This window comes from Aegilops tauschii, chromosome 3, assembly GCF_002575655.3.
Source record: "Aegilops tauschii subsp. strangulata cultivar AL8/78 chromosome 3, Aet v6.0, whole genome shotgun sequence".
NCBI lineage: Eukaryota > Viridiplantae > Streptophyta > Magnoliopsida > Poales > Poaceae > Aegilops > Aegilops tauschii.
This window is the reverse complement of record NC_053037.3, coordinates 575,350,547-575,377,727: the sequence shown is the minus strand read 5'-3', so window position 1 is coordinate 575,377,727 and position 27,181 is coordinate 575,350,547. Positions and strand designations below refer to the sequence as shown.

The following is a 27,181-nucleotide window of genomic DNA, read 5'->3' as shown; positions in this document are numbered from 1 at the left end:
CCTTACAGTACAAGTCACGCCTTACGGCGGTTTACCACTACAGGCCTTAAGCCGCCTCTGGGCCTTGAGCCCATTACTGACCCGCCATCTTCGAGCTTGACTCTGGGCTTCATGCGATGATCGTCTCAATGTAACCCGACCCCTCCTGGGCGGGTGACACCAGTAGTTATATCCCCAACAGGCATCGTATCGCGTTGATTCTTCTTCCCAAAAATCACAAATATTCCAAAAAAATCTCCGTCAGTTTTTATCCCGTTTGGACTCCGTTTGATATGGGTTTTCTGCGAAACAAAAACATGCAACAGACAGGAACTGGCACTAGGCACTGGATCAATATGTTAGTCCCAAAAATAGTATAAAAAGTTGCCAAAAGTATATGAAAGTTGTAGAATATTGGCATGGAACAATAAAAAATGATAGATACGACGGAGACGTATCAATCCGCACCCGCGCTTTCCTGCCCGTAGCAGTCAGCGCTGCTCCAAAGCGTCAACGCCACATTCATTCCGGCCCAAAGCGGACACAACCTCTCACTGGAGCTGGCATTGAAATTGCGCGCTCGCTGAGATAGCCGCCCTCTACATGCGGCTTCTCTCCGCATGAGAACGATATTTGTCCTCCCCTGCTTCCTCCATTAAACTGGCGCGTCAAGTGAGAAACCTACCTCGGAGCCCCGAGTGGCACACGTCCGGCCGACATTAAACACCCCGCGGGCTTGGTGCATAGCATCCATCCTCTATTTAACATGGCTAGGCTTCCGGCAAAATCTGCACCACACCTACGCTCTCCATCTCCTCTATGCACTAAACCCGCCAAGACCTTGAGCTCCAAAGCCATGTGGGATGGCATCACCGACGAGCAGAAGAAGGAGCTCTCTGGCATTGCTGCCAGAGGGTTGGACCGCCGAGCTAGCCGAATACAGGCTGGCTTGCCGGCCAACTCTCCGGATGGCAGCGACACTGAAGAACCAACGAAGGACGAGCCGACGCCACCCCCATCGCTGGTCCAGGCCGACATCACCATGGGCAAGGCATAGGAGGACGACACGGGCATCGTGGCAGAAGAGCACCGGTGCGCAGAGGAGAAAGTCAACGACACGATCATTGTGGCGGGTGTGGACATGCACGAGCAGGAGGCTCTGCTCCTGTCCCACCGCTCCACTCGCGAAATCTGCCATGAGCGATGGGGGCACCGCGTCTTGTAGGCGGAGAAAGAGGACGCCTACGCGGAGATTGACGAGGCGGCGACATAAGTTTATGACGGCACGGACAACGCCGCTAGCTCCTCGTTGTGGCTACGCCCCGCTGCCATGATGACAAAGTTGGCACATCCGTGGGCGCTGCCAACACGAAGGATTAGTAGAACATGGGAGGCCGTCGCCGTTCGGGTCCCAAGAAGGACACGGCCGCCACTGCGTCGGGCCTCACCGCCGGTGACTTGCCACATCGGCGGAGGCGTAGGCCACCACCACCGTGTTCCACCATTTGAAAGCCAACCGCTGATCCGGGCTTCACGGAGGCTGATGTTATTCTTCCCCTCCCGCCGAAGCATTACCTTCGGGGCTTAGGGCGGTCCGGTGAGATTGCTGCCGGACATAGGGAAGGTATAGGATGGGCAACAGGCGCCGAGCTGGTCGATCATAGACTAGTTAGAATAGGCTAGCCTAGTCCGCTATATTTTAGTTAAAATATGATTGAAACGTAAATGTTTTCGTCCTCTTTAAATGAAAATCATCTGATTTATATATTATTAGCCTGATTTGTTAAAAACTGGTCTGAAATATAATATGGCTACGGCTAGATAGCCGGCTCCTATCTCAGTGTCCGTAAACAGGGAGAAGTCAATATCCAGAACGCATGTAACCAAACACGTCGCAAACAACCGTGCCAACTTCCCCGTCTCCGTACAAACTCACCGTACCATGCCACCTTTATAAATAACCGCAAGGCTTTCTCCAGATTGCCAGCCCCACCCTCAGCACATTTCTCCTCCAGGCCCCTCACATTATCCCAATTACCACTTTGGTCCTTCCCGCAGCAGCGTAATGAGCCAAGGTTCTCCCGCCGCGACGGGGTCCAGTTCAGGGACAACAGAACCGGCCCATGGGCAGCACGGGGACTCCTCCGACGCCGCCGCCGCCGCCGCCTCCTCCTCGCCGCCGACTCTCCCCCCTGCAGCGCCCCTCCAGCGGCCCCAAGAAGAGCGGGACGGCGAGCAGGCCGGAGGCTCGAGCTCCGCTGCGGCGGGGGTCGACCGGAAGGGCAAGAATCTCCCATCCGCACCCGCAGTTCCTTCTTCGGAGTCTTCATCTTCGAGCTCCGGGGGCAGCAGCCCCGAGGACGCCGACGCCGCGGCCTCCGGAGCCCGGCCGTTCGACAGCACGGCGGTGTTCCAGCAGCTGCTACGGGAGCAGACGGCCACCAAGGAGGCGGGCGGGCCGTTGGCCGAGGGGGCGGGCAAGAAAAAGAAGCCGGAGGAGGCGCAGGTGATGGCGCGTTTGGTTTGTTGTTGTTTCTTGGAGTTCTTGGGAGTCTTTGGAGTGCGTTCTTGAGCGTTTCTTTGTTTCTGTCGAGCAGGTGAAATCGTCGCACGCCATAGGGGAGCTCTGGCACAATCTTATAAAGGTATTGTAGCCTGAATCTTGGACTTCTTTTCTGTTCGGGATGTGGAATTGTGATCTCTAAGTTTGTTGAAATCTTGGGGATGATCCAGTCCAGAGTAAAATAGAAGCAGAATCTTGGGCAAATGTTGGGGACACTTTGACTTTCTGTAATAGAAGCAGAATCTTGAGCAAATCGTTGTGCTTATTGATTATTCTATTTAGCGTGATAGCATATATGATTGCGACTGTAAAATGTGGGGAAATAAATATGAGGATCATGTCTTGGCAGTGGTTCCTGTGATATTTTTGGCAAGAAATCTCGCTGCCGCATCAAATGTATCAGTTTTCAGTGTATAGGAGGAATCTTGGGCAAATGTTGGAGTAGGTTGGTATTTTAGTCGGCCAGCAGTACACATTCATTGTTGGTCGTGGTTCTTCTCTCAGTATGGCATCATATTTTGAAGCAATTGGCTATCTTGTTGAAATTGTTGTCTGTAAATTGTGGGGAAATCATGAGGCCGTGTCCTGATTACTGCAGCCTTTTAGTAACAGAGCCTGAAGTCAAATGTATGAACTTCCTCTGTCAAAAGATTTTGTTATCAGAAAATTAATCTAGACACTAGTTCAAGACTGCATAACTGGACATAATTTCTGTGAATCATTTGCTGTTTACATGCAAAATCACTGACTACGTACTCCAGTATTTGGTCGAGAAGTTTCACCATTTGGTCGACTGGGACCTGCAACTGACTCAGAAGCCTCAGAATATTATTCCATTTGGTCGAGAAGTTTTGGATGTGCACATTTTGTGGTCTTGCTATTACATTCTTGTTTGTTAATCCCATTGGTTTTTTATTCCCTTATTTCTTGTTGTGAAACGCTTGATCTTCGTGTTGATTATGTGCAATTGTATGGCTGGCAGGATGTCTGAACTTTAACTTTGTTTTCTTGTCGAACAGTTTTTTCTTGGAGAAGAATGGCACTATTCAGAACATGTGAATTACCAGGTTTGACTCCATTTAGCTTTCTGTAATGTTTCAAAATGGAAGTGCATGAAATACCAGGTTCAAAGTTTATCACATGATACTGTGGTTTGGGTTCCTGTACAATCCAACTGTTCAGAAGGTTATCTTCTCTTTTATGGGTACTACATTGTATATTAACTCTTGTTTATGGTAGTATGATACAACCTGAATCGTATCTGCACTGCTGTTTGTTTATCGGATGTTGATATATAATTTTCCTCCTTTCTTACTGAACACAACCAATTAATACCATTGATGGGATTATACATGCTAGTGGTTTCAAACATCTCCAGAGAACATGAAGCCTGAAAATTGGAACAAAATCAATCTTTCCATCACATTTTTAAATATGTTTCTCCATGTTCGAATCAGTGTAATTTGAATTCCTGTATTTACACTGTTTGTTGCAGACACATCCCATGACTGAAGTCAGAAAGTATTATCGGGTTCCTGATTTGGCTACGGGACAAGGAGTGGACCATCTTGATGCCTATTCAGAATTTAGACGGGTGACTGGAGATGGGGAGTGTTTCTACAGGAGCTTCATATTTTCCTACCTTGTAATCGACTAATTGTCCTCCTCTCTTTTCCTTAGTATAGGATGTAGGTTTACTTATTTAAGTCTCTCTGTTTATGCAAATGTACAACAGGAGCAAGTTCTTGATAGGCAGGACACACATGAGGAACAGCGTCTGCTTGATGCTGTTAAAAGAGTGTCTGTGCAACATGCAGATCTAGGATGGACCTCTAAATTTCCCAGGAGCTACAGAGTAAGTTCTTGCCTTCTCCATATTTGTTTTTTCTAAACATGCCTGTAAGGGATGATTCTCTTCAGGTTACAGTACACTTCAAGCTGGATCTGGCAATCTCACTATCTTTGTTTGTCATTTGCAGGGGATGCACAATTTCTTACAGTAGTGGCATGCCTGCAGTTTTACACTGTTGGCACAAAACTCAAATTTGAAGTTTATTGTCATGTTAACAACCCGGTCGTAACAACGACCTTAAGAGAAATTTACTTGCAAGAACAACGGCAATATAACGGGGAAATAACATAATTTTATGCTTGTTTGAGTACTGTTGCACCTACTGGTTATTATTATGTAGCCATCTCACTGATGTGTTCCTATGCTATAGTATATCCTTAATTAATGACTGACACTTTTCAGGCGAGTTGTCTTAGCTGTGTTCTTTCTTATCTTGCTATTGATCTGTATTCTGTATGTATTATTGTAACCTATGGTTTGTAAGGATTATCCACTGAATTATTTGAGTCGCTGATTCTTTCAGGCATTTAAGAAGCTGATTAAGAAATTAACGAGATGGAAGAGGCACGGCATGTGGAAGTGGAACAGCATAACATCAACTAGCAGGTTTTTGATTCGCTTCTTTTCTGCAATTCCATCAAAGTATTGTAGCTGAATGCATTCCACCTCATTGACATAATATGCTCCCTTTTTAGCTACCGTAAAGAGAAACTTCTCGAGTTCTTCAGAAGTTACGATACGACGCAAGACAGTGAGAAAAACACCCTTGAACTTATATTTCCTTCTCTTCATCATAATTCATGTTTCTGACACATTTAGTGGTTAGTTCTTACTTTCCTCAGATTAGTAGTAGCCATCTGGATATGCTCGCACGCGGAGGAGTATGAACAGCGTGTACCAGACCTCAGTGAACATTACAGTCTGAAAGATGTCAGTATCAGTGTCTCTCCTCCCTTACATTATTACATCATGCTGAATTTCCAATGCACCCATTCTTTGATACACAACACTCACTTTATCTGACCCGTTTCTCTACAAACAGTGGTGCTTTGAGCACGTCACTCCATCTCGTGAGTACACGGACCATGTTATGATGACGGCCTTGGCCGAAGCGCTTGAGGTACCCCTTAGAGTGGAGCAACTCAATGGAGGACCTGCTCACGATATCTACACTGGTCCTGGACCTGGAGTTCCTCTTGTGAGTGTGACCCTTCTGTACACGGGCATTCACTACGACGTCCTCTACCCACGCGCTGCTCCTGCCGAGAGTTCAAGTCAACAGACTTCCCAGAGAAAACATCCTGCTGATTAGAGTTGAAGTTAACAGATTCTGCTGGATGTTGCTGAGTTTAGGTGGTAGAGAGTTAGACATTGGGGTAGCCATAGCATACACTTGGTTGTGCATTCTTCTTCTACCTCCTCTGTTGGCACAAACAGCTGGTGCCGATACATTGATCAGTAGCTGCTCCCTTGTCTGAAGGTTGACAAGGAAGAAAAACTTGTGGTGTGGTTTGTCTGAATTGTTGGCTGATGTACAGTGAATCTTCTGTGATCACATTCCAACTTGTTAATTGCTTCCATCTTTAATGCTTCTAATCATATCCATTTTTGATATCATCCTTGTTGGCATGGTGGCGTTTTTGTTTTTGACATGGGCATGATACGAATTGGTCTGTCAGTATGTTATTTCTGGAGGACACAGGTTTGGTCATGTCTTGCCCATTTGTTCACAGTAATGTGGATGATCTTTGTTACCTATCCTAATTTTCTATCCTAGTGAAGCAGATATGCATGTACTGCTGGTGATAAAAACGATCCTTTAATTAGTTTATGTGATTAGTTTATACGTGTTGAACGTCTGTCGGTGATTCTTTCTATGTCTGCTGGTTACCCTGCTTGTGCCTGAACTAGCTCTAGAACTACAACCAAACAAGTGCACCCAAGAACACAAAATGCAAAAAAAAAAAGCAGCCTAGATTTGAGCAGCTGAATAATTGCCCCTGCACTGACACATAATGCATATGCATGTAACAAGTGATCAGTCATTCTTCAATGAAACATGGTACATGCAGTAGCAAATGATGAGAAGGAGCTTTCAACTTGCTTTTACAACTGCATCATCGCACAATAATTCATGGTCTTGTCCTCTGCTTGAGACGAGATGAGTAAAAAACTTCCATTTGACCAGTGGTAGCGGAGATGATCTTGCTACGCAAGCAGAGAGAAATGAAAAAGTCTGGTAGTTACAGTGTCTCACGAGGAACACATGGTGGAAACTGACGAGCCGTTCTTCGGCTTATCAGTAAAGGTTTTAGTTATTGATCTTATGTCAAGATTGAATACTAGCGGATGCATAAACTCCTTCAGTTCACTCTTATGTTAAGATTGAACACATGTATATTGCTAAATATGAAGTAAGTCAGTATTGAGAACACCATAGATGATCTCTCGGGAAAAAAAGCCTTGATAAAAAGGCAAAATCAGTTCTTCAGTTCAAGAAATTAATAGACATAAGGCAAGTAGATTAGTAAGTAGTACTAAGTATACTATGAACACCACTAGTTAAAAGAGCAAAATAATTCTTCAGTTCAAGAGACATCATGTAGCATAGTTTGCACATATTTCAACGCACGTCAAAAGAGCCTGATAACTTTAGAATCAACATGGACAACAGTCACTTCCTTCAACATGGAAGGGTGTCAAAACATGTATAGATTGCACGAAACCGCAAAATAGTGAGAGCTTATTGATCAGAACTTTATTTGCATCAACAAAGATGCTAGTAGGCTCATACTGCTCTAGAGGAATACAAACATCTAGAGATTAGGAAGCACCAGCTCACTCAACAACTTTAGATGAAAGACAACATAAAAAACTACGTACTATTCTAGTGTCTGAAAGAAAGTGTGTGGAACAAGAGTTTGCTTCAGCTGCAATTGACTAGCAATGACTTTGTCGTGATGAAAACTGCCGACCAACTTACCTTCCATGTCAACCTGAAGTAGCCATCCAGCAAACTGGACTAGCACGAGCAACTCACCATTCCCATGTATGACCACCGCATACAAGGAATCATCATGTCCTCCGCACAACAACTCCATCTCAGTAACTGGCAATTCAATCTTGCACTTGAAGGTCCACACCACATTTTCATAGTCCTTCAACACCCAGATATCGATGATAGCCGCATCATCATTACAGCTGAACATGCCGAGCATGCCGTCCATGTCAAACAGGTCATTGTAGGGAGGAAAGTCTGGAGCAACTTGAGCAACCGGAGCACGCATCTGCCGAAACGACTCAGTTGCGATGTCGAATACCAGTACCATGTCGCTTCCATTCTCACGTTGCTCTAGGTACCAATGCATGTTGCCATGTAACAAGACAACTGCCCCGTGCCCACAGCGTGAAAGCACTGTTCCGCCTCGGGCGGGCACCCAATGCTCCTTGATGGCTCGACGGAACCCAATTCAAAGATGCAGCAACCACCATCGCGGACATATATTTCCTCATTTTCATCCTCACTTTCTTCCTCATTTTTATCATACAGCAGTATCCGGTACTCGCCCGTGGGGCGGTGCCGGTACATTCCCAAGGGCATCATGAAGTCACAAAGCACCGGCAGGGGAGCGCACTGACGAGTGGCCGGGTTGCAGATGGAGAAGCAGGCGCCCTCCGTGTCATAGGAAAGGAGGAGGAGGCCGTCGCAGGAGGCCACCACGCTACAGTCCCTCTCATCAAGCTGGGTGAAGTGTTGGAGCTGGGCGTCGGCGGTGGCCGGGTGGTCGAAAACAATGATGTCTCGGTAGTATTCGCCGCTGCCGTTATCATCGTGACCAGAGGCGACGAGGAGGGTGGGCTGGCGAGCGTGGTGGGTGAGGAGGAAATTGCGGGTGGAGGTGATGCGGCGCCAGGAAGGGTGGACGGCGCGGCAGCGGAGAAGGGCTTTGGGGGGCAGGCGGACGAGGATCTCCCAGATGACGATGTCGTCCGGGAGGCCAGGGAGGAGAGGCGTCGCTCCTGCGCTAGTGGCACCCGCCATGGCCGCTGGCCTGGCTGGGAGGCTGCCGATCGCCGTCCGGGAGCAAAGATAAGAAGACGGAGGAGGTGATTATATGTAATCAGGAACTAACGGACTTGACTTGACTCTATCCAATACGACCGGGTCGTTCGGAGCGAACGGAACGAGAACGACCCACTCTATCTCAAAGCAGCCACTCCACATCTTCTTCCCCAACAGGCCATTTATCTGTTCCTGTGCTGCAGCGCCGCCGTACATGCATGTAGCACTATCCTGGCGTGAGTCGGCAGCGGCGGGAGGCTCGCCGGCGACCTCGTGGAGTTGATGCTCACCTATTTCGTGCTGCCTTCTTACACTCGGAAAGTCCATGGAAAAATCGGTCAATTCCTGCCGCTCATGCTCCTTTTCTCGGCGATTTCCACCCTTGCTCTCGCCGTAAATGCACGCGGCGGCGGCGGCATGCGGCAGCCTTCGCGGGGAACCGTCGCTGGCATCATCCGCGCTGCGTTGTCCAGCAGAGAGTACTGCTGCGGCTGTGACGGCATCTCCGTCGACGGCGCCGGCCTCCTTGGGTGCGACCTCAGCCTCTCCGGTAGCTTCTCCCAGTCTTCCTTGCGGCTCGTCGAGTAACGGAAGTACAAATCGATATGGTGGCGCTACAGCACAGGATTTGGGGAAGAAGATGGAGTGGCTGCTTTAAGATTCGCGGATCCACTTGTCGTTGGATGGAATGGGTCGTTCCGTTCGCTCCCAACTACCGGGTCGTATACGATTTTCTTTCCTATCTTTAGCCCAGGTTCTTTGCAACAAGCACGCTAAAATAGAGATTCAATTCTTTTTTTCTTCAAAAATAGAACAGGACGCTTGGTTTTCCAAAAATAATCTTTTTTATCCGCATGTACATGTAGTTTCTCACTATAGGCCTACAACGGAGTACTATTTAATAAAGGACATTGATAACTACCGAACGTCAGATCTTAGAGCCTATCATAGCGAAAGGTTCTTTCCGACTCAATGGGGCAGCTAGCGGACCAAACGATTTTGTTCGATGGGAAAGTTTACAAACCAGATTCAAAAGTAATTCATATATATGCGCATGGCTTATTTTAGCTAAAAAAACATACAAAACTTGCCATCCCTTTTACAATGAAACTCCATAGTTAAAAAGGATTCAAAAATAATTCATATATATGAAGAACAATTTTGGCATGACAGAGGGATATGAAAAACAATTCCGAACGCTTACCAGAGGATTTCTTAGTTCAGAGAAATTGTTTGACGATAGAGCAAAGAAATTGACAGAGGGAGATGCGATAGAATAGATAAAGGTAATGTAAGTAACGTTATCTTTGCAGCCTACGGATGCATATTTAACTGCAATGACGCTTTGGAGGCCGAATTACATGCAATAATGCAAGGTATGTCATTAGCAATTCAACATTGTAACATGCCTATCATTGTTCAATCAGATTCCTCGAAAGCACTGTTGACGATGAAGGGCGGGGGGCAGTCTTATCCGCTCGGCATATGGACATCTAGTTGCTGAAATTCATCATCTTATCCGGAAGTTAAACGTGAAAAAATAGGGTAGCTAATCGTTTGGCATTTTATAGTCGTACGGAGAGTACTATTGTTGTATGGCTAGGTAGAGGACCACAGTGTATTAAGAAACTTTTGCCTCTCAATTGTAACCCTATGATTATGGAATAAAACTCTTTTACCCTTGCAAAAAAAAATTAGTTTTTCCGCTCTAAAATTACGATGCATGCAAAAAAAAAAACCAAGACTACGTTACATGCAAAACAAAAGAAAACTGGATGGGGTCCTCGCTTGGACGATGTAACTTTACCTCCATGCATCTTGTGTAAAACTACCATGCATGCTCCTCCTTCCTTTTGACTTGCTTAGTATTGATTTTGGAGACAAGAAAATATATGCAATCATATGCTTATACAAATTTGGCTTCGAGGGTGAGTCGGGAAGATAAACAGCGGGTCTACAAAAAGATAAGCAGTGACCATGGGAACAGAGGGAAGCATAAAAAGTTCCATATAAATTTAGAGGCTAAGGCTTTAGTCTTTCCTCTTATTTCTTGCACAAATTTGTGATAGGCATACAATAGACAACATCATAGTTTAATGATCTTTTTGGCTTGCATGATTTCTTGGTCCATTGAATAAATGTAGTTTCAAGGTTTAGTATCTATGTACCCGGCATACCCTGACCAAACATAAACTAGTAGTCAGGTACTCAGAATGCTCAGGTCAGACAGCAAATGAACGAGACTCAACCCACCTTGGCAAAACCCAGCGATAGGACATGCACAAGCAGTAGCGAAAAAGAAGATGTGCCCTCATGAGTTCGCTGTCCATAGGTCCACTAGTAGAAAACAGGGCTTTGGTCCAAGCTCAATGTACACATTAGTCCCAGTTGCATTACGAACCGGGACTAATGTGAGCATTAGTCCCGGTTCAAGCGGCTAGGGCGTCGGAAAGGTATTAGTCCTGGTTTAAATGGGACCTTTAGTCCCTGTTTGAGACACGAACCGGGACTAAAGGGTGCGATGCCCTTTAGTCCCAGTTCGTGTCTCAAACCGGGACTAAAGATTAGACCTTTAGTCCCGGTTTGAGACACCAACCGGGACTAAAAGGGGTTCTGAAATTTGTTTTTTGTTTTTAGTTTCTGTTTTAAATTGCTTATATCTTTTAGGATATTTGATGTTTTTTAGTGATTCTTTTTGCATTAGATTTAAAATTTTGTCTAGTTTCTGTTTGTGCCATTAGTTTTCAAATTGAATGATTTAAATATGAATTTATTCAAATTTGCTTCAAACCCTAGATTGTGAATAATTTGAGTTTAAAAATAGTTTTTAATTTAATTCTTTTTACTCCTAGTCACATGTTAGATTGATGTCATAGTAAGATTTATTTGGTTATTTTTAGAATAATTTAAATTATGATTTAATTAAAACAGTACTGCTTTGCTTATATAGCTGTTTTAGTCCTTTAATTGTTGTTTTCAATTATTTTTAGTTGGTTCTTTCTGTAGATTTTAACATGTTGTAGTATGCTTCTGTTAGACAACAGTAGATAAATTTTTATAATTAATTAATATTAATTTTGCTACTATTTTGTATTAATAGTTGTTTAGCCTTTAATAATAGTTGATAGAATTAGTTTTTCTATGTTAAAAAGTAATTCTTTTTGCCACTTTAATATAACGTGACTCTGGCTTGGTTAACCTTAGTTGTGACTCTGGATTGGATGTAGTTGACGGTAGGATTGGATAGACACCATCCCGGACTAAAGGGGTTCAAACTCTACCCCCCCCCCCCCCCTCCACCGTGTATCGCCATTTCAGTTTTGAAAAAAACAAAAGAAAATAATAAGAACTTCAAAAACTAAAATCCTTCGAGATGTAGTTATGTTACTACATCTACTAGTTAGGAAAATTGAAAAACTTAAATTTGGACATGTTTTGCAAGAAAGTGTTATGAAAAAAGTAAAACGGCTATAACTTTTGCATACGATGTCGAAAAAAACGTATAATATATCAAAATGTTCAGCACAAAAATTGGTTCCAATTTCGACCGCTGTAGGCCGTTTTGCAAATTTTTAGAATCCTCAAATTCTGAAAGGAAAAAAAAGTTATCCTCAAATTTATTTATTTTTTTGAATTTTTGGTCAAACTCTGGTCAAATTATTGTCAAACTACTTATTCAAGAAATATTAGTGTTACTAAATAATTATTGGTTTTAAGAATAATGGTTTCAAACTCAAACGGTGAAACGTGTGACTTCATGCTCAAGTTCAACTCCTATGAGTTAATAGGATTGACATCTTACTATTGTCAGGAAAACAACAAGTGCAGACTTGGAAACGAGGGGGAATAGAACTCGGAAGTTCAGCGTGCTCAGGCTGGAGTAGTGAGAGGATGGGTGACCGGCTCCAGACAGCGGCCACGTGGAGCCCCTATAGTCCCAGTTCGTAAGCGAACCGGGACTAAAGGTTTTTGGCTTTAGTCCCGCCTCTGGAACCGGGACTAAAGGTCTGTTTTCTACTAGTGGTCATCAACCGTCGAAGTAGGGGAGTAGAAGTGATAAACACTTTAACACGGCCGCATGGCGGTAAAGCCCCCAGGAATGCAGAAGGTACCACAACGAATCGATCGAATGGTGCCGAGACCGCTGACAACCCCCGAATGGACTTAGAATGCAATATAATAAGCAGTGTGGCCTCCCCACCACCTGAAGATTCCGTTGCAATGCAAACACCTGGCTAAACCTCTACCTCCTCTAGCCACGCGAAGTAGCCCCTTGTGTTTCTAATCGCCACAGTAGGTCGTGATGGTCAATGATCCAACTTTCTTATTTTAGTTCTTTGTGGAACTTGCTCGAAATAAAAAGGTCAAAGGGATTTGACCTCAACAAGGCAGTGTATGAAGCAAGCAACATGGAGGAAGGAACCATCCATGTGACTAAACTAACCCTGTGGATGTTTATGGGGATTTTCTAATCGGTAGAAGGGATCGGATTGTTGCTGAAGTTTTCTAAATCTATCCGATTTGCTATATATAGTTTGTTGGGGTTTTTCTTGTATTTGTATTTTCGATCTGGACTCGAGGTAATATTATCTTTCCACCACACACATATTTGATACATTGAGCATATTTGTAATAGAAGAAACCGTTGTGTAGTGCAAGCTATTGGTCGTTGCTCCCGTCTAGCTTCAGCTTCAATCCAATGGACAAGGACTGGGTGGAACACCTCGATGCTAACAGATAAGGGCGCAAGATCTCACCCTCTGATTAATGATTTCATAACCACCATAGCCGTCAAGGAAGGCATATGCTACACCCATCATGATAAACTTCCAGGCGAGACACACATCGACGTTGCTCCTTTCTAGCTAACTAGCCACGAACAGAAATATTATTTGAACCGTGTACTTGTTAGTATTGGTTGGACTGTATACTTGTACATGCACAACCAAAAGAATGCTGAACGCTGATATCTCATGCACACACACGACAATTCTCGAACTGGCTATTAATTATTGCATCTGATGATTGCTTGAACATGTGTGACAATGGACGGCATGAGAGCAAGCATTTCTTCTCCTGTCCTTCTAAGGCATACAAGGTTGTAAGGAGGAAGCATCACAAAATACAGACAGAGTGCAGCGTGCACATAAAATGGCACAAGACCAACAATAGTCTACCGTTGAAGACTAACATCAGCAGACGTGCTGGAGAAAGATGAGAGATCCTGGTGCTCTACAAAGGGTCCAGCGACAAGCGGGACAAGACCAAGTGGGTGATGCACCGGTAACACCTCGACAAATATCAACGAGGAGAAGGGGGGGGGGGGGAGCTAATGGTCTGCAAGATCTACTACTAAACGGAAGATCCCAAGAAAAAAAGGCATCAAGGAAGAAGCATTAATCTTATGTATAAATCTCTGTTGTGTTGATTTCCTGAAACACCCTCCTGATACTTATGTAAAACTAGTAATTGTATACATGCAATGCACGTTAATATTATGCAAGATAATTGTATTGCACATTAATATTATGAAGATATAAATTATATGTCAATATTAGGTAGGATATAATACTTGGTTAATACCGATGTTGATATTTAGGCATGATATTAATTAATGGATGGTGCTTTTTTTACATCAATTAATGGATGATGCTAAATGTGTTTAGTGCTAAACATGTTTGACGCTGAACACTAGCGGCGTAGATCATTGGATAGATGAGGTTGAACGAATGAGATTTGTGGGATCCCGTCAACTCGCACTTTTTATATTGGTATTGATATAGACATAGAATCAATCTTTGTAGTTCTTGATGATGTATATATCTGGCATGTTGCCGGCATGATAGATATGGATGAGAGTTAGGATGTGTCCCAGACTCTTGCTCTGACTATTCCGGCGATATGCTGCTCTAGGTTAGCGTTTGGTATGCTACTTTTGGTTACTTTGCTATAGCAACGCTTATAATAGCTTCCAGTTCAGTTTCATATAGTTACGCTCACTTCTCATCTATATTTGGTTTTTGCGCCATGGGTGCAACATGCCATCTAGTTTTCATTAAGGAGAAGGATCCAAACAAGCATATGATGTTGCATGAATAAGATCATGACAAACATTTGAAACAGAAATAAAGATTACAAGAAAGCACCACGTGCCCGCCGCAGCCTAAGTCTACTCCTCTCTCGCCAGCATCCGCCTAGCCTCCGTCCACCTTTTGTGCAACCGCACTCACCGCCATTTGATCCGAGAAATTTGGGTTCAAATTTTGCCGCTTGGACTAGTTTTCCCTCTAGCTAGCCCCCCTTTCCCTGGTGTACCCCGACAATAAGCCACCTCCTGGTTGCATCGTCCATAGCATGTTAGTTTGACTCTTGGCCAAGTGAAATAACCCAGGTATCTGTAAAACCTATCAAGAACCAAATCTTGTTGATTCCCCGCAGTAGTTGACCACCGCGCACATGGGTATTGGTAATGGATCAAAGCATATTTGGCGGGAGCATCACCTCGATCTAGATAGGTAGAAGCGCAAGCATCACCAGACCGTTGAAGAAGACACCATTGTTGCTGTCAATGCCCATGGAGACACCACATCAACAAGAACTAACCCGTCGTCCATACACAAACTGCTGGTGCTGGTGTATTGGTTAGTAGCTTTCCCTTTGTCTGAAGAGTGACAAGGAAGAAAAGCTTTTGCTGGAGTTGTTGGCTGGTAATTAATATGTGAATCTTGCGTGATCACATTTGAACTTACTAATGGAAAACTTTTGTTGGACTTGTTGGCCTCTTTCGTTCTGTTTACAGCAATATAATGTGGATGAATCTTCCTTGCCTATCCTGCACATTTTACCTGTCACTCAAAGAAGGATGAGTCAAGTTGAGTTGGGCTGCTGCTCATCACATGGACTGATGTGCATGGAGACACATCAACAGTTTTTTTTTTTCAGGTTTACATGGAGTTGGGCCTGCTGGCTATGAATATGAAGCAGATAGACAAATACTTTTGGATTCTTTCCTATGTTGGCACATACTGCTGGTGGCACTGGATTGATCAGTTGGTATATACAAGGATGCAAATAATCGTTTAGTAATGAGCTCTGGTACAACTGCACCCAAGAGCCCAAATTAATGGAGTTCAAGACAACCAACATACCTTTCTCCGATTTCATATCGCAGACACACTTGTGGAATATATTAGTAATCTGGATACATACCTTATATGATGCACCCAGTGTATGAAATGTAACCGCATCCTAATACATGCAGTAACAACTGACTGATGAGAGGGGGCTTCCAACACGCTTTACAACCGCATTGCCAGAAATTTGTGGCGTTGTCCTCTGCTTGATAAGAGAAAATCAGACCAACTTCCCTTCGAGCAATGGTGGCCAAGATGGCCTTGCAACGCCAGCAGAGAAAAATGAACATGGCTGGCAGTTACAACAGGAAAGCGGCGTGGGACCTGACCTGATAACCCTTTCCTCTGCTCATCACTACAGGTTCTCCTTGTGCTTATGTCAAGGTTGAATATCAGAAGAAGCATCAATCAATTCCCTTAATGGTTAGCAGCTAAAGATATGTTGTTACAGATAACTCCTAATGATGCAACAGTAGACAGAATTATAGCACAACATGTCAATGCCTAACCAGGCGTGATGGGTTCATGACTAAAAATCAGGTGCGAGTTGCTGGTCAACAAAGAGGATAATCTTCCTTTTTTCAACGTCAGCTACAACAAAACCTGGAACCACGATACTAATGCTGAACACTCATATAGTACTACGAAGACATGGAACAATCTCAAGAAAACAAGACAACCTTGATAAAAGGCCAAGTCAATTCTTCATCAGTTAAGAAAAACAGAGACATGAAGCAAACCAATTGGCAAATATTTCAAACACTGACCAAAATGACTTGATAATTTTAGCATCGACATGCACAGTAGCCACTCCTGCCCAAAAGGATATCCAAAGAAAAATAAATTTCATGCAACCATGTGACAGTCAGAGCTTCTTGATCACAGCTTTGTATACATCAACAAAGAAGCTAGTGGATTTGGATTCACAACACCTATCGATTAAAACAGGAGCCAGATGAAGCATTATTTCCTTAAATGGTCATGACTAAAAATAATGTGCAACTTGCTGGTCAACACAGAGGATAATTTGCCTTAATTCCATGGTCAGCTACAAGAAAACCTGGAGCCACGGAACTAATATATATTTGCTGAACATTTACTATGAAGACATGGGATAATCTCCAAAAAACAAGACAACCTCGATAAAAGGCCAAGTCAACTCCTCATCAGTAATCAGCTAAGAACAACAGAGACATGAGGCAGATTGATTGGCATATTTCAGACACCGACGAAAATGACTTGGTAATTTTAGCATCGACATGCACAGTAGCCACTTCTGCCCAAAAGGATATCCAAAGAAAAGTAAATTTCATGTTGACCATAAGTTCATAACTCTGTGCACATCAACAAAGGAACAATTGAATTCATAGTAACTATTGCTTAAAGTGGAACCAAATGAAGCATTATTTCCTTAAATGGTTGGCAACTAAACTGAAATGATAGATAATTCCTTGAAATGATAAGCAGCTAATGTTGAAATAATGGATATAATTCCGAATGATGAACCAGAAAGTAGGATTTATAACAGAACATTTCAATATAGAACCATATGGAATGGATTCTTGAACAAGAAGAATAACAACGGAACTCACTGCTAGGGTGAGTACAAAATGCAGTCATTTATTCAATTTACGTGAGGTGTTTCAAGCCCTTATAGAGACATAGAGACAAAAGGCAGGTAGATTGCCACGTAGTAAGAACTGAGAAGACCACTAGATAAAAGAGTAAACTAATCCTTCAGTTCAAAAAAATAGAAACATCACATATAATAGTTCACACATATTTGAAAGTTGAAACACATATCAAAATGACTTGCTAATTTTAGAATTAACATGCACAGTAGTCACTGCCTTCAACATGAAAGGGTGACAGAACAAGCATAGATTGCATGGAACTACATAACAATAACAACTTCTTGATCATAACTTTATATGCATCAACAAAGCAGCTAATGGAACATACGGGTCGAATTTATGCAACGTTTAGGCCATTAAGAAGAACCCACTCATTCAACAGCCCTCAGCTGAAAGGTGGAGCATTCACAACATAACCCTCTAGCGCCGGAAGGAATGTATGCAGAGCAAGAGTTTGTTTGAGCTGAAGTTGAGTAAGACAGAGGCCTTCACGGTGGAAACTTTCAACCAACTTGCCATCCATGTTAATCTGGAACAGCACATCGTCAAATCGTGATAGCACAAGCAACTCACCATCGCCGCCGGGCACAACCACAATCAACATATCGCCACGCTTCACCCTAACCTGCCTCATGTCACACTGCATCTTGATCTCCTCAAACGGCAATTCAAAACGGTATTTTAAGGTCCAGACCTCGCTTTCGTAGTCCTGCATCATCCAGATGCCAATGATTTTGCCTTCATCATTAGAGCAAGCCATGCCGAGGATGCCGTCCATTTCAAACATGCCAGCAAACAGGCCATCGCTGCAAGGAACGACTGGGCACACGAGTATTCGGTACTCGCCGGTCGGGCCGTGCCGATACATCCCCAGAGACACGAAGCCGGAAAGCATCGGCAAGCGAGCAAACTGACGAGTGGCTGGGTTGCACACAGAGAAGGTTGAAACACCCCTGCCATAGTCGGCGAGGAGGAGTAGACCGTCACAGGAGGCTTCCAGACTGGAGTGGTCGTCAAGCCGAGCGACGGGTTGGAGCTGGGGGGCGGCGGCGCCCCGGTTGTCCAAGGCGAGTAAGCTTTGGCCGCCGCGGTATACCTGGAAGACGATGGGGAGGTTGGGCTGACGGTCGTGGTGGGCGGCGAGGAAGTCGCGGGCGGAGGTGGCGCTGCGCCAGGCGCGGCAGACGGCGCGGCAGCGGAGGAGGGATTTTTGGGGGAGGCGGACGAGGATCTCCCATATCACGATCTCTTCCGGGAGGCCGCCATGGCGAGGCGTCGCTGCTGCCGTCGCCATGGCCGCCGCGCTGGGGGCGGCGGAGCAGGAGGAGTGGTCAGGGGAGTGTTGTTGTGGTGGCGGCGGCGGCGGACCTAGGTCAGATCCAGGTCGTTCTCAATCTCAACACAGATGCATCATTTGGGCTAGCTCGTAAACGGGCTGGGCTTAGCTGAACTTCGTTTGCAAGCTTTTACCGTGTACAACAAAAGAAAAAACTGCTTAAGACAGTTTTTATTCCTTTTATTTTTTAACATGGTACGGACGTAGACACTCGTACATACACACATACACTCACCCATATGAACGCACACATGCGCATCCTACCCCTATGAACACCTTTGAGAGACTGAGCCCTGATGGGCTGAGGATACCACTGTCGGCATAACCACCCAACCACATGTTGGTCCGCGATATTTTTTGCTTTTGATTTTTCCTTACGACAGCTTCTTATTGAATTTCCTTGTGACAGTTTGGTACCGTAGAAGGCTGCTGATATCATCCTTTCCTTGGTAGCATGCTATCACTAGGAATGATATTATGCAAGACAATGGTAAATCGAACGGTGAGGATATGTACCGGTGAAATCTCTGTCGTCCATCGCCTGCATTGAGATTCATGTTAGCTTTATATAGCTATAATCTGATGAATCTTTTCATGTGCAATACACACGATTGTAGAGAGAAATACAAGTGATTTTGTCAAGTCATCTCCAGCTTTCTTACAGGAGAGAGAGCAAGAGAGTGGAGAGAAGGTTTGTTGCATACATTCTCTCTCCATGCAAAAATATGTGTATGTAATTTCAATGACATGTTTTAAATGAATGATACATTTTTAATGAAATCTTAGTTTTTCAAAAAAATATATACATATTTGAATTCGTAGCGGGAAGATCTTCAAAACAAAATCAATCTTGGATACATTTGGATGACTTATTTTCATTGTTTCGGTTAGATCTGAAATCAGTTTCATATACATTACACTCTTCTGTATTTGAAACAATTCCATATATTGAAACGATCAGTTTCACATATTAGAAAACGGTTACATTTATTTCATATTACTAATTTCATCTTTTTCAAAAAAACCAATCTCACTCATTTCAAAAACCTAGTTTCAATTATTTCAACTAACTCCAACCCTTTAAAGAAACTGATTTCACTCATTTTACAAATCTGCTTTCACTGATTCAAAAAAATTATTTCACCTATTTCATTTATTTCCAAAATCTAATTTCACTCATTTCAAATAACTAATGTTTGTTAGATTTCATAAATATTAGTTATACTAAAATAAGTAGCTTTACAAACACACTAGATATGTTTCATATATTGGAAATAATCAATTTCACACATAGAAACAATATATTTCACATAATTGAAATAACTCATTTCATATATTAAAAAAACTAATTTTAAAGGTTTTATAAAATTAGTTTTACTCATTTAAAAAAATCACCCGTTCCAGAAAGTGCATTTTTAAAATGACTTAAATCTTTTTTAGTGAGTGAAATTAGATAATTGAAATGAGTGGAATCTATTTTTTTAATGAGTGATTTTATTTTCAAATAATTGAAATTTGTTTCTTGAAATAGTTGAAATCAATTCCACATATTTGAGGTTGAGTGCAATCAGTTTTTGAAATGGGTGAAACCAGTTTGTTGAAATGGGTGATACAAGTTTGTTGAAATGAGTGAAATTGGTTTGTTGAAATCATTGAAATATGTTTAACTTTTTTTGAATATGTTGAAATATGACCGAAACAATGAAAGTGCATATAGTTGGAAAAGTATCCAATATTGGTATTGTGTTAAAGATTTCGTCGCAGGGAATTCAAATGTACAAAAGATCATAATATAGTTTTGTTTCAAAAGATATTTGCGATCTAATTTTTACAATGTACTAAAATGTATGGACTTTTTGTGGGGATAGATCACGTGCACAGCGTGCCACTCTCCCGTACTCTCTCTTTTGCCTCCCAGCAAAAAGTGGTGTTGTGGGGCTATCGACATGGCAACCTCAATTGACGTACTCAGAGAGATACAAAAGAATATTGTAGGACCTCGTTGCATCACCTCATCCAACCTCAGTTGTGGTATTACACTTCATCCAACTTCTAACCTCGTTGCATGACCCGTTGGGAGTCGAGAGAGGCACCTGCTACCGGCCCACACCCCCTACCCTCTCCGCGACATTGATCGAAGCAGATACGGGAGAGGTGCACGACGTTGGCTGTGGGTCTAGGTTTTGTCCTACTCGTGTGGTGTCTAGTGATATGTCATCACGGAGTGCAATAAAATGTTGATGTCTTACGACGGTTGCTATCTAGAAACCATATGAGTTACTCTTATGATTTATTGGTGGCTTTACGACATATCGACATGTTCAAGAAAAAGACATGTGCATTGATTGCCCCCAGAGTTACTCTTCCCATTTCAGAAATATATATTCTTGCAAAAAAATCCATAAATGAAGGGAGCATTGGATTTATTAAAGCAATAGAGAAACCCTCTAAAGTGTGAATATTACTATTTTAAAAAATGGCGGATAACCCACAACCTTTGCATGAATCAATGTATGCAATCAATCTAAATATTACCCTGGTTGTGTGAGTAGCATCTTAGTTTAAAATTTATTCAGGCCAAATTGAAATACTCCTACTTCTAGTCAGGTATAACATCGAGTAACGGGGCATCACAAGTAAATGCATAAAAAGAAACTAGCCTATTCTTAGTGAGAATATATATGCAGAGCTTCTAACATTGTACATACTTCTAATGAGAAGACAATGATTGCTTAATATCGAGTACAACAAGATACTTGACATATCACATTCTCCTATACAGTGTGGTGAATCAAAGACCAAGCTAAGCCATGAGTACCTAATAATCTTCAATATGCTTAGTTGTTCTTCTTATTTTCCATTAAGTGTGTCCTTAAATAATCTGTGCTTCAACATATGCATACACAACAGAAATAAATATGTTCACGCCAAACCGATGGTTACATTGACTTTTTTGATAAACACATGAACACAAATAGAACAATCTATAAGGTTTTTGTTCTTCATATGAACGATGGCTATATTTATTTGGAAAATCAAATAGAAGGATTGGATTGCTTGTCTACCACATTGTTTGTTAGTTCTCTAACTCCTTGCGGTAAACATACAAATACATAGTACATTGTTTGCTTAATTATTTCCAATGAGCACTTAGCATTATTAATTATGTTACTTTGTGGTTAACTTGAATTTAAATACATGAGAACTTGACACTTAATGATCCACCACTGAACCAAGTAACGAATAGTGCATTGCTTGCCAAACAAGTTTGCGCAAAGTCCACAATTAGGTCATGATAAGTGATGTGGCAACTTCCCCATCCTCCATGCTCTCACTCTTAATAAGATACCAAGAGAATGTGTTGTTCCCCTTTCTTTTCATTAAATGAACAATACATGGTAAAACCTTTTACATTAATTATTATGTGGATCACTTTTGTGTGCCATTGACCATTATATTTTATGGAGCAATGTGAGTGTGTCTATTTCATTGTTTTCTTCACATGGGTCCAATGAAGTCAAGAGTAATGCACTAGAAGCATTTATATACCTTGGAATACATGCATTGTTCAATAGTTTGAGCCTCCTATTGTCAATATTGTGTAGTTTAAGAGATAGAGAGTGACTGGGGAAGAGGAAGAAAGGGAGCATGTAAGATCAGTGGGAATAGGAACATTGAGGGAATCCTATAGCTCAATTTGCCTTCCTATATTGGAGGTAACAATCTGCTTTGTGTTTCCCTAGTGCCTCATATTCCCATCGTTATTAGGTACTACCTCCTCTTCCTTTTGTCTTGTAAAATTATGTTTTGGGGAGAAATCAGAATGTATCAATGCATAGGGTTAGAATATATTGTGTTGGGAGTAAGTCTAGAAGAGGATGGAAAGAGGGTCTAAGGGCACTACACATGGGAATAATAGGATAGTTGAAAATTCACGTGAAAATCTGTGACAAGCCTTACCCATTACTAGTCATAATCAGTAAATAAGCATGCCCCCAATGGGTTTTTTAATCTTTGAAGCACCAGTAGCATGGAGTATGTCACTAGAAATTCTACCATTTAAACTTCCCAAGCATTCCATTATAAGGACTAACTAGTTGATTACATGGGAGGACCACGGACTCTGGCGGTGCATCTATTCCTCATACACATCTAATTAAAAAAGAGTTTATATGTGAATGTGCTTCAAAACATGTCAGTGAGTTATGGCTTGTGGTACTACAACTCTATAGGTATGTTCTCAAAAGAAGCCTTTTTAGGGTTAGCTACGAGGCTTCAATCTAGCTCTAAGTTCATTTCACCATTAGAAGGGACCCATTTTGGAAAGAACTTGCATCAATTAGATGTGATCTCAATTAAGATTGGTTTTTTCAAGCTAATACTTTTAACAAATCAAATATTAAAGAAGGCAAGCACTCATGCAACTAATATATAAATCTTGTGACAATAAAGTGATGATTATTCTTGGGAGAAACCTAGAATTCTTTTCCAGTCTATATCAATGCTTTGAAAATATAGAACTGACCTGACTAACATAATCTAGAGCAGATTGAGCTAGCATGTAACAAACAAACATCTACCACATGTAGCCTTGAACTGTGGTTGGCATCAAAATCATCATCGTATCATATATGTAACTAAAGTCAATGGACACATTGCTCCCAACTTTAGAGGTTCATGAAAATTAGTTCACATATATTAGCACAAAACGGTCATGTGGTACACCATCATATTTTTGAGAATTCATGTGCATATATTTAAAGCACACATACAACAAATTGTAACTCGAATTTCGAAAGGACAAAAAATAACTACCTTTGGATAATTGGTAAGTATGCTTGGCAATGAAAATTGAACGTTGCACTTTATCATGTAACACTAATACGTGAGCAACACTTTCTAGACTGAGCATTCAATTGTGTGCCTAATTTGAAGCCAACAACAAATCATATTCAACTGGTCACTACATCAGGCAAAGTTATGGGACAAAAGATATTCAGTGTATTTTTCTACAATTAATTTACACCTTGATCTATTTGTTGTTTTTTATGCATTAATGAATGTAAGAAAATTCGATGGTATGTTCCATAACTTCATACACACTTTCAGTTTCATAAAGTTCATACTTAGGCTAGTCAAAATGGAGAAAATATATCTCAAAATTTCAAAAGTTTATAGGGCATAACAATGTCTTCATTGCATCATTTGTGTTGGATAGGTTAAATCCTAACTCATCTTTTTGTGGAATTCTTAGGCATCCCAATTACAAACTAAAAGTGATCGAGAAGTAAAATGCTTACTTTGGACTCCACACAAGAAATTTTTGTTAGATCTAAGAAAACAAAAAACACTCCAACTTAATTTAAGCCTACATGATGCATATTTTGCTCATATAAAACCTCTAATTTCCATGGGCTAAATGACTCATATTGTAGACCTCAAATATTCATGTGTTTGCAGGGAGGCCATCTTGATTGTTCAGATATTATTTATTTGATTCTTGTGTGATCTTCCATCACATGCACTATTCTCTGTTCATCCACCTTTATTTTTATACAGAAACCAAAGAATGCATGATTTATTTTCCTTTGCACTTTTAATAAATGCACATTCGTTCCCAAGGTAGATCTTTTATTTATTCAACGAGCATAAGAAAAGATGTCATAATCTCCTCCAATTAGTCCACAATCATTTTCCAACATGCACTATGGTGCTCCATGCTCTTCATAAGAGGAATATATAAACCTCAAAATGCTACAAGCATCGCTCAAATTTTCAAGCTTCTTACTCTAGAGCGTTTGGAAGCATATGCATGCATATGCCTTCAAGGTGGGCTGCGAAGAGGAAGAAAGAGATACTCTAAGAGAAATAGGAAGGGGAACATGGAGGAAATACTGAGCTATACATCCACACCTCTGGAACTGGGGCTTGATTTTTCTCAGTGGTTCCCGATGCTCCTTCCTCTCTCGCTTAGTTTACCACACACAATTATCTTAGTGATCAAATTAGGTTATGAGGCCGCCAGAGTGAGTTAGGAAAAGGAAGAAATGGGTATCTAAGAGTAGTGTCATTGGAACATGGAGCAAAACCCATAGTCTTGTTCCCTATATATTCCGAGCAAGATTTCTTATGGGGTTTTCGCAGTGCCTCCCATGCATATTGTTCTTATGTGCTCATTCCTCTTCCTTTTAGCTTGCATAACTATTTAAGAAAATGTTATGTGCAAATAAATGATGAGGAAGTAAAGGCGAATAAGGAAGAGGAAGAAACTGAGCACCTAAGAACATTGGGCATGGAACATAAAGGAAAGCCTAGACTAGTGATACCTTCAACAATTGGGTGGCAATATCTATTTACCGAGTTTTCCCATTGCCTGTCATGCCTTCTCTTCTTAGGCACTCCTTCCTCTTTCTTGACTTGCAAAAAAAAATCATTAACCAAGTCTAAACGTACATCTTAGTTCCTTCATGGTTTCATATATTATGCTTGGTCCCACCATGTCAAATGCAATGGAAAGCTCCTATTAAACTAGGTAAGATGATGGTTACTATGACAAAGGCTGATGAACTACTAAGCACATACATGAACAATCTATGCCATGTGGATTCATCAACAAATCATGTCGTCTGTAGGTTTGCCATCTCCATGAATAGCAAGTACAAATATTTTTTGGTACTTCGTGTTCCATATACATAACAAAATATATAAAACAATTTAGAACAAAAAATAAAATGTACTTAAAGATAAAGTAAACAAGCACACATGAGAATATTCACCCCATGATATTGCTCCCCGGCAACGGCGCCAGAAAAATGTCTTGATAACTCACAAGTATAGGGGATCATCTATAGCCTTTTTTGATAAGTAAGAGTGTCAAACCCAACGAGGAGCTAAAGGTAGAATAATATTCTCTCAAGTTCCATCGACCATTGATACAACTCTAAGCACACCAACGTTTGCTTTACCTACAACAAGAAATTAAACTAGTTTGCGAGAATAAAACTAGAAGTGCTTTGCGAGAATAATAAAAGTTAATTGTTTTAGTAGAGTGCTTTTGTAGAACAATGAGAAAGATTGTCCCTAGGTAATTGAATATGACATGTGTGATAATTATCATATGCATGAGGAAGAGGCATAAGCTAACATACTTTCTGTTGGGGATATTACTATTGGCTATTCCTGATCCGGAGGCTCAGTTGGTGGCGGCTCTTCATATTATCCCGGATTGGACGGTTCCATATTTGGCGTATATGAACCGGGGCGAGTTACCAGAGGATGAAACTTCGGCCAGGCAGATAATCCGGCGGTCCAAGTCCATGACTATTATCAATGGAGAGTTACATCATTGCAGTGTGACAGGGGCGTTTCAGTGTTGTGTATCTCCTGAAGAAGGCCGCGAGATTTTGCAAGAGATCCACGAAGGAGATTGTGGTCACCATGCCGGTTCAAAATCTCTGGTAGCTAAAGCGTTTCGTCACGGTTTCTATTGGCTGACAGCTCATGCTGATGCCGAGGACTTGGTCAAAAAGTGTGATGGATGTCAAAAATTCTCACGACGCGCTCATGTACCGGCTCAAGAATTGAGGATGATTCCAATCACTTGGCCGTTTGCAACTTGGGGGATGGATATGGTTGGGCCCTTTAAGAGATCCAAGGACAAGAAGACCCACCTTTTGGTGGCAGTTGATAAGTTCAATAAATGGGTGGAGGCAGAGCCAGTCAGTAAGTGTGATGCAGCTATGGCAGTTCAATTCATCAAGAAGGTGATTTTCCGGTTTGGCTTTCCACACAGCATTATAACAGATAATGGCACCAATCTGTCCAAAGGTGCTATGAAGGAGTTCTGTCAACGTGAGCACATCCGGCTTGACGTATCATCAGTGGCTCATCCCCAGTCTAATGGTCAAGCGGAGAGGGCCAATCAAGAGATCTTGAGAGGCATCAAGCCCCGGCTTATGGTTCCTTTGCAGCGGACGCCGGATTGTTGGGTGGAGGAGTTACCTTCTGTGTTGTGGAGTATCAATACCATGCCTAACCGATCCACGGGTTACACGCCCTTTTTCATGGTTTATGGAGCGGAGGCGGTTCTCCCTAGTGACATCCGTCATGATTCGCCCCGTGTGGCGGCGTACGTCGAAGCTGACAATGAGAAGGCACGACAAGAAGCACTTGACCTGTTAGATGAGGAAAGAGACATTGCAGCAGCCCGTTCGGCGATTTATCAGCAAGATCTGCGGCGTTATCACAGTCGCCGGGTTAGAACCAGAACTTTTCAAGAAGGCGATCTGGTGCTCCGACTCATCGAGGATCAGACGGATATGCACAAGTTATCCCCACCTTGGGAAGGACCTTTTGTGGTCAGCAAGAATCTGCATAACGGGTCATACTACCTTATTGATGTTCGAGAGCACAAAGACTCACGTAAATCGGAGGAGGAGACTCACCGGCCGTGGAATATCGCTCATCTTCGGCCCTACTATACCTGAGCTATAGGCTCTGCTTATGTACATAGTTATGACCATGTATATATTATGATCAATATAATAAACCGGAGCCTCAGTTAAAGTGGCGTATCTGTTGTTTTCTTATATCATGTGTGGTTACATGGGGGCTTCTATTCA

General features: G+C 42.2%; 2 protein-coding genes across 2 annotated transcripts; one reads left to right on the top strand and one right to left on the bottom strand.

The window, feature by feature from the left end:
- Positions 1-2,029: 2,029 nt before the first annotated feature.
- On the top strand, positions 2,030-6,008 carry LOC109770656 (OVARIAN TUMOR DOMAIN-containing deubiquitinating enzyme 1). Its single transcript, XM_040402849.3, has 9 exons — positions 2,030-2,485; positions 2,577-2,624; positions 3,562-3,609; positions 4,038-4,187; positions 4,278-4,397; positions 4,918-5,000; positions 5,090-5,145; positions 5,221-5,324; positions 5,437-6,008. Exons 1-9 carry the CDS (start codon positions 2,045-2,047, stop codon positions 5,704-5,706), a joined length of 1,320 nt encoding a protein of 439 aa, XP_040258783.1. The 5' UTR covers positions 2,030-2,044; the 3' UTR covers positions 5,707-6,008.
- Positions 6,009-17,609: 11,601 nt separating this feature from the next.
- Positions 17,610-18,518, bottom strand: LOC109770653 (putative F-box protein At2g02030). The gene has a single exon (XM_020329379.1). The coding sequence runs from the start codon at positions 18,516-18,518 to the stop codon at positions 17,610-17,612; it is 909 nt and encodes a 302-aa protein (XP_020184968.1).
- Between the last annotated feature and the right edge of the window lie 8,663 nt (positions 18,519-27,181).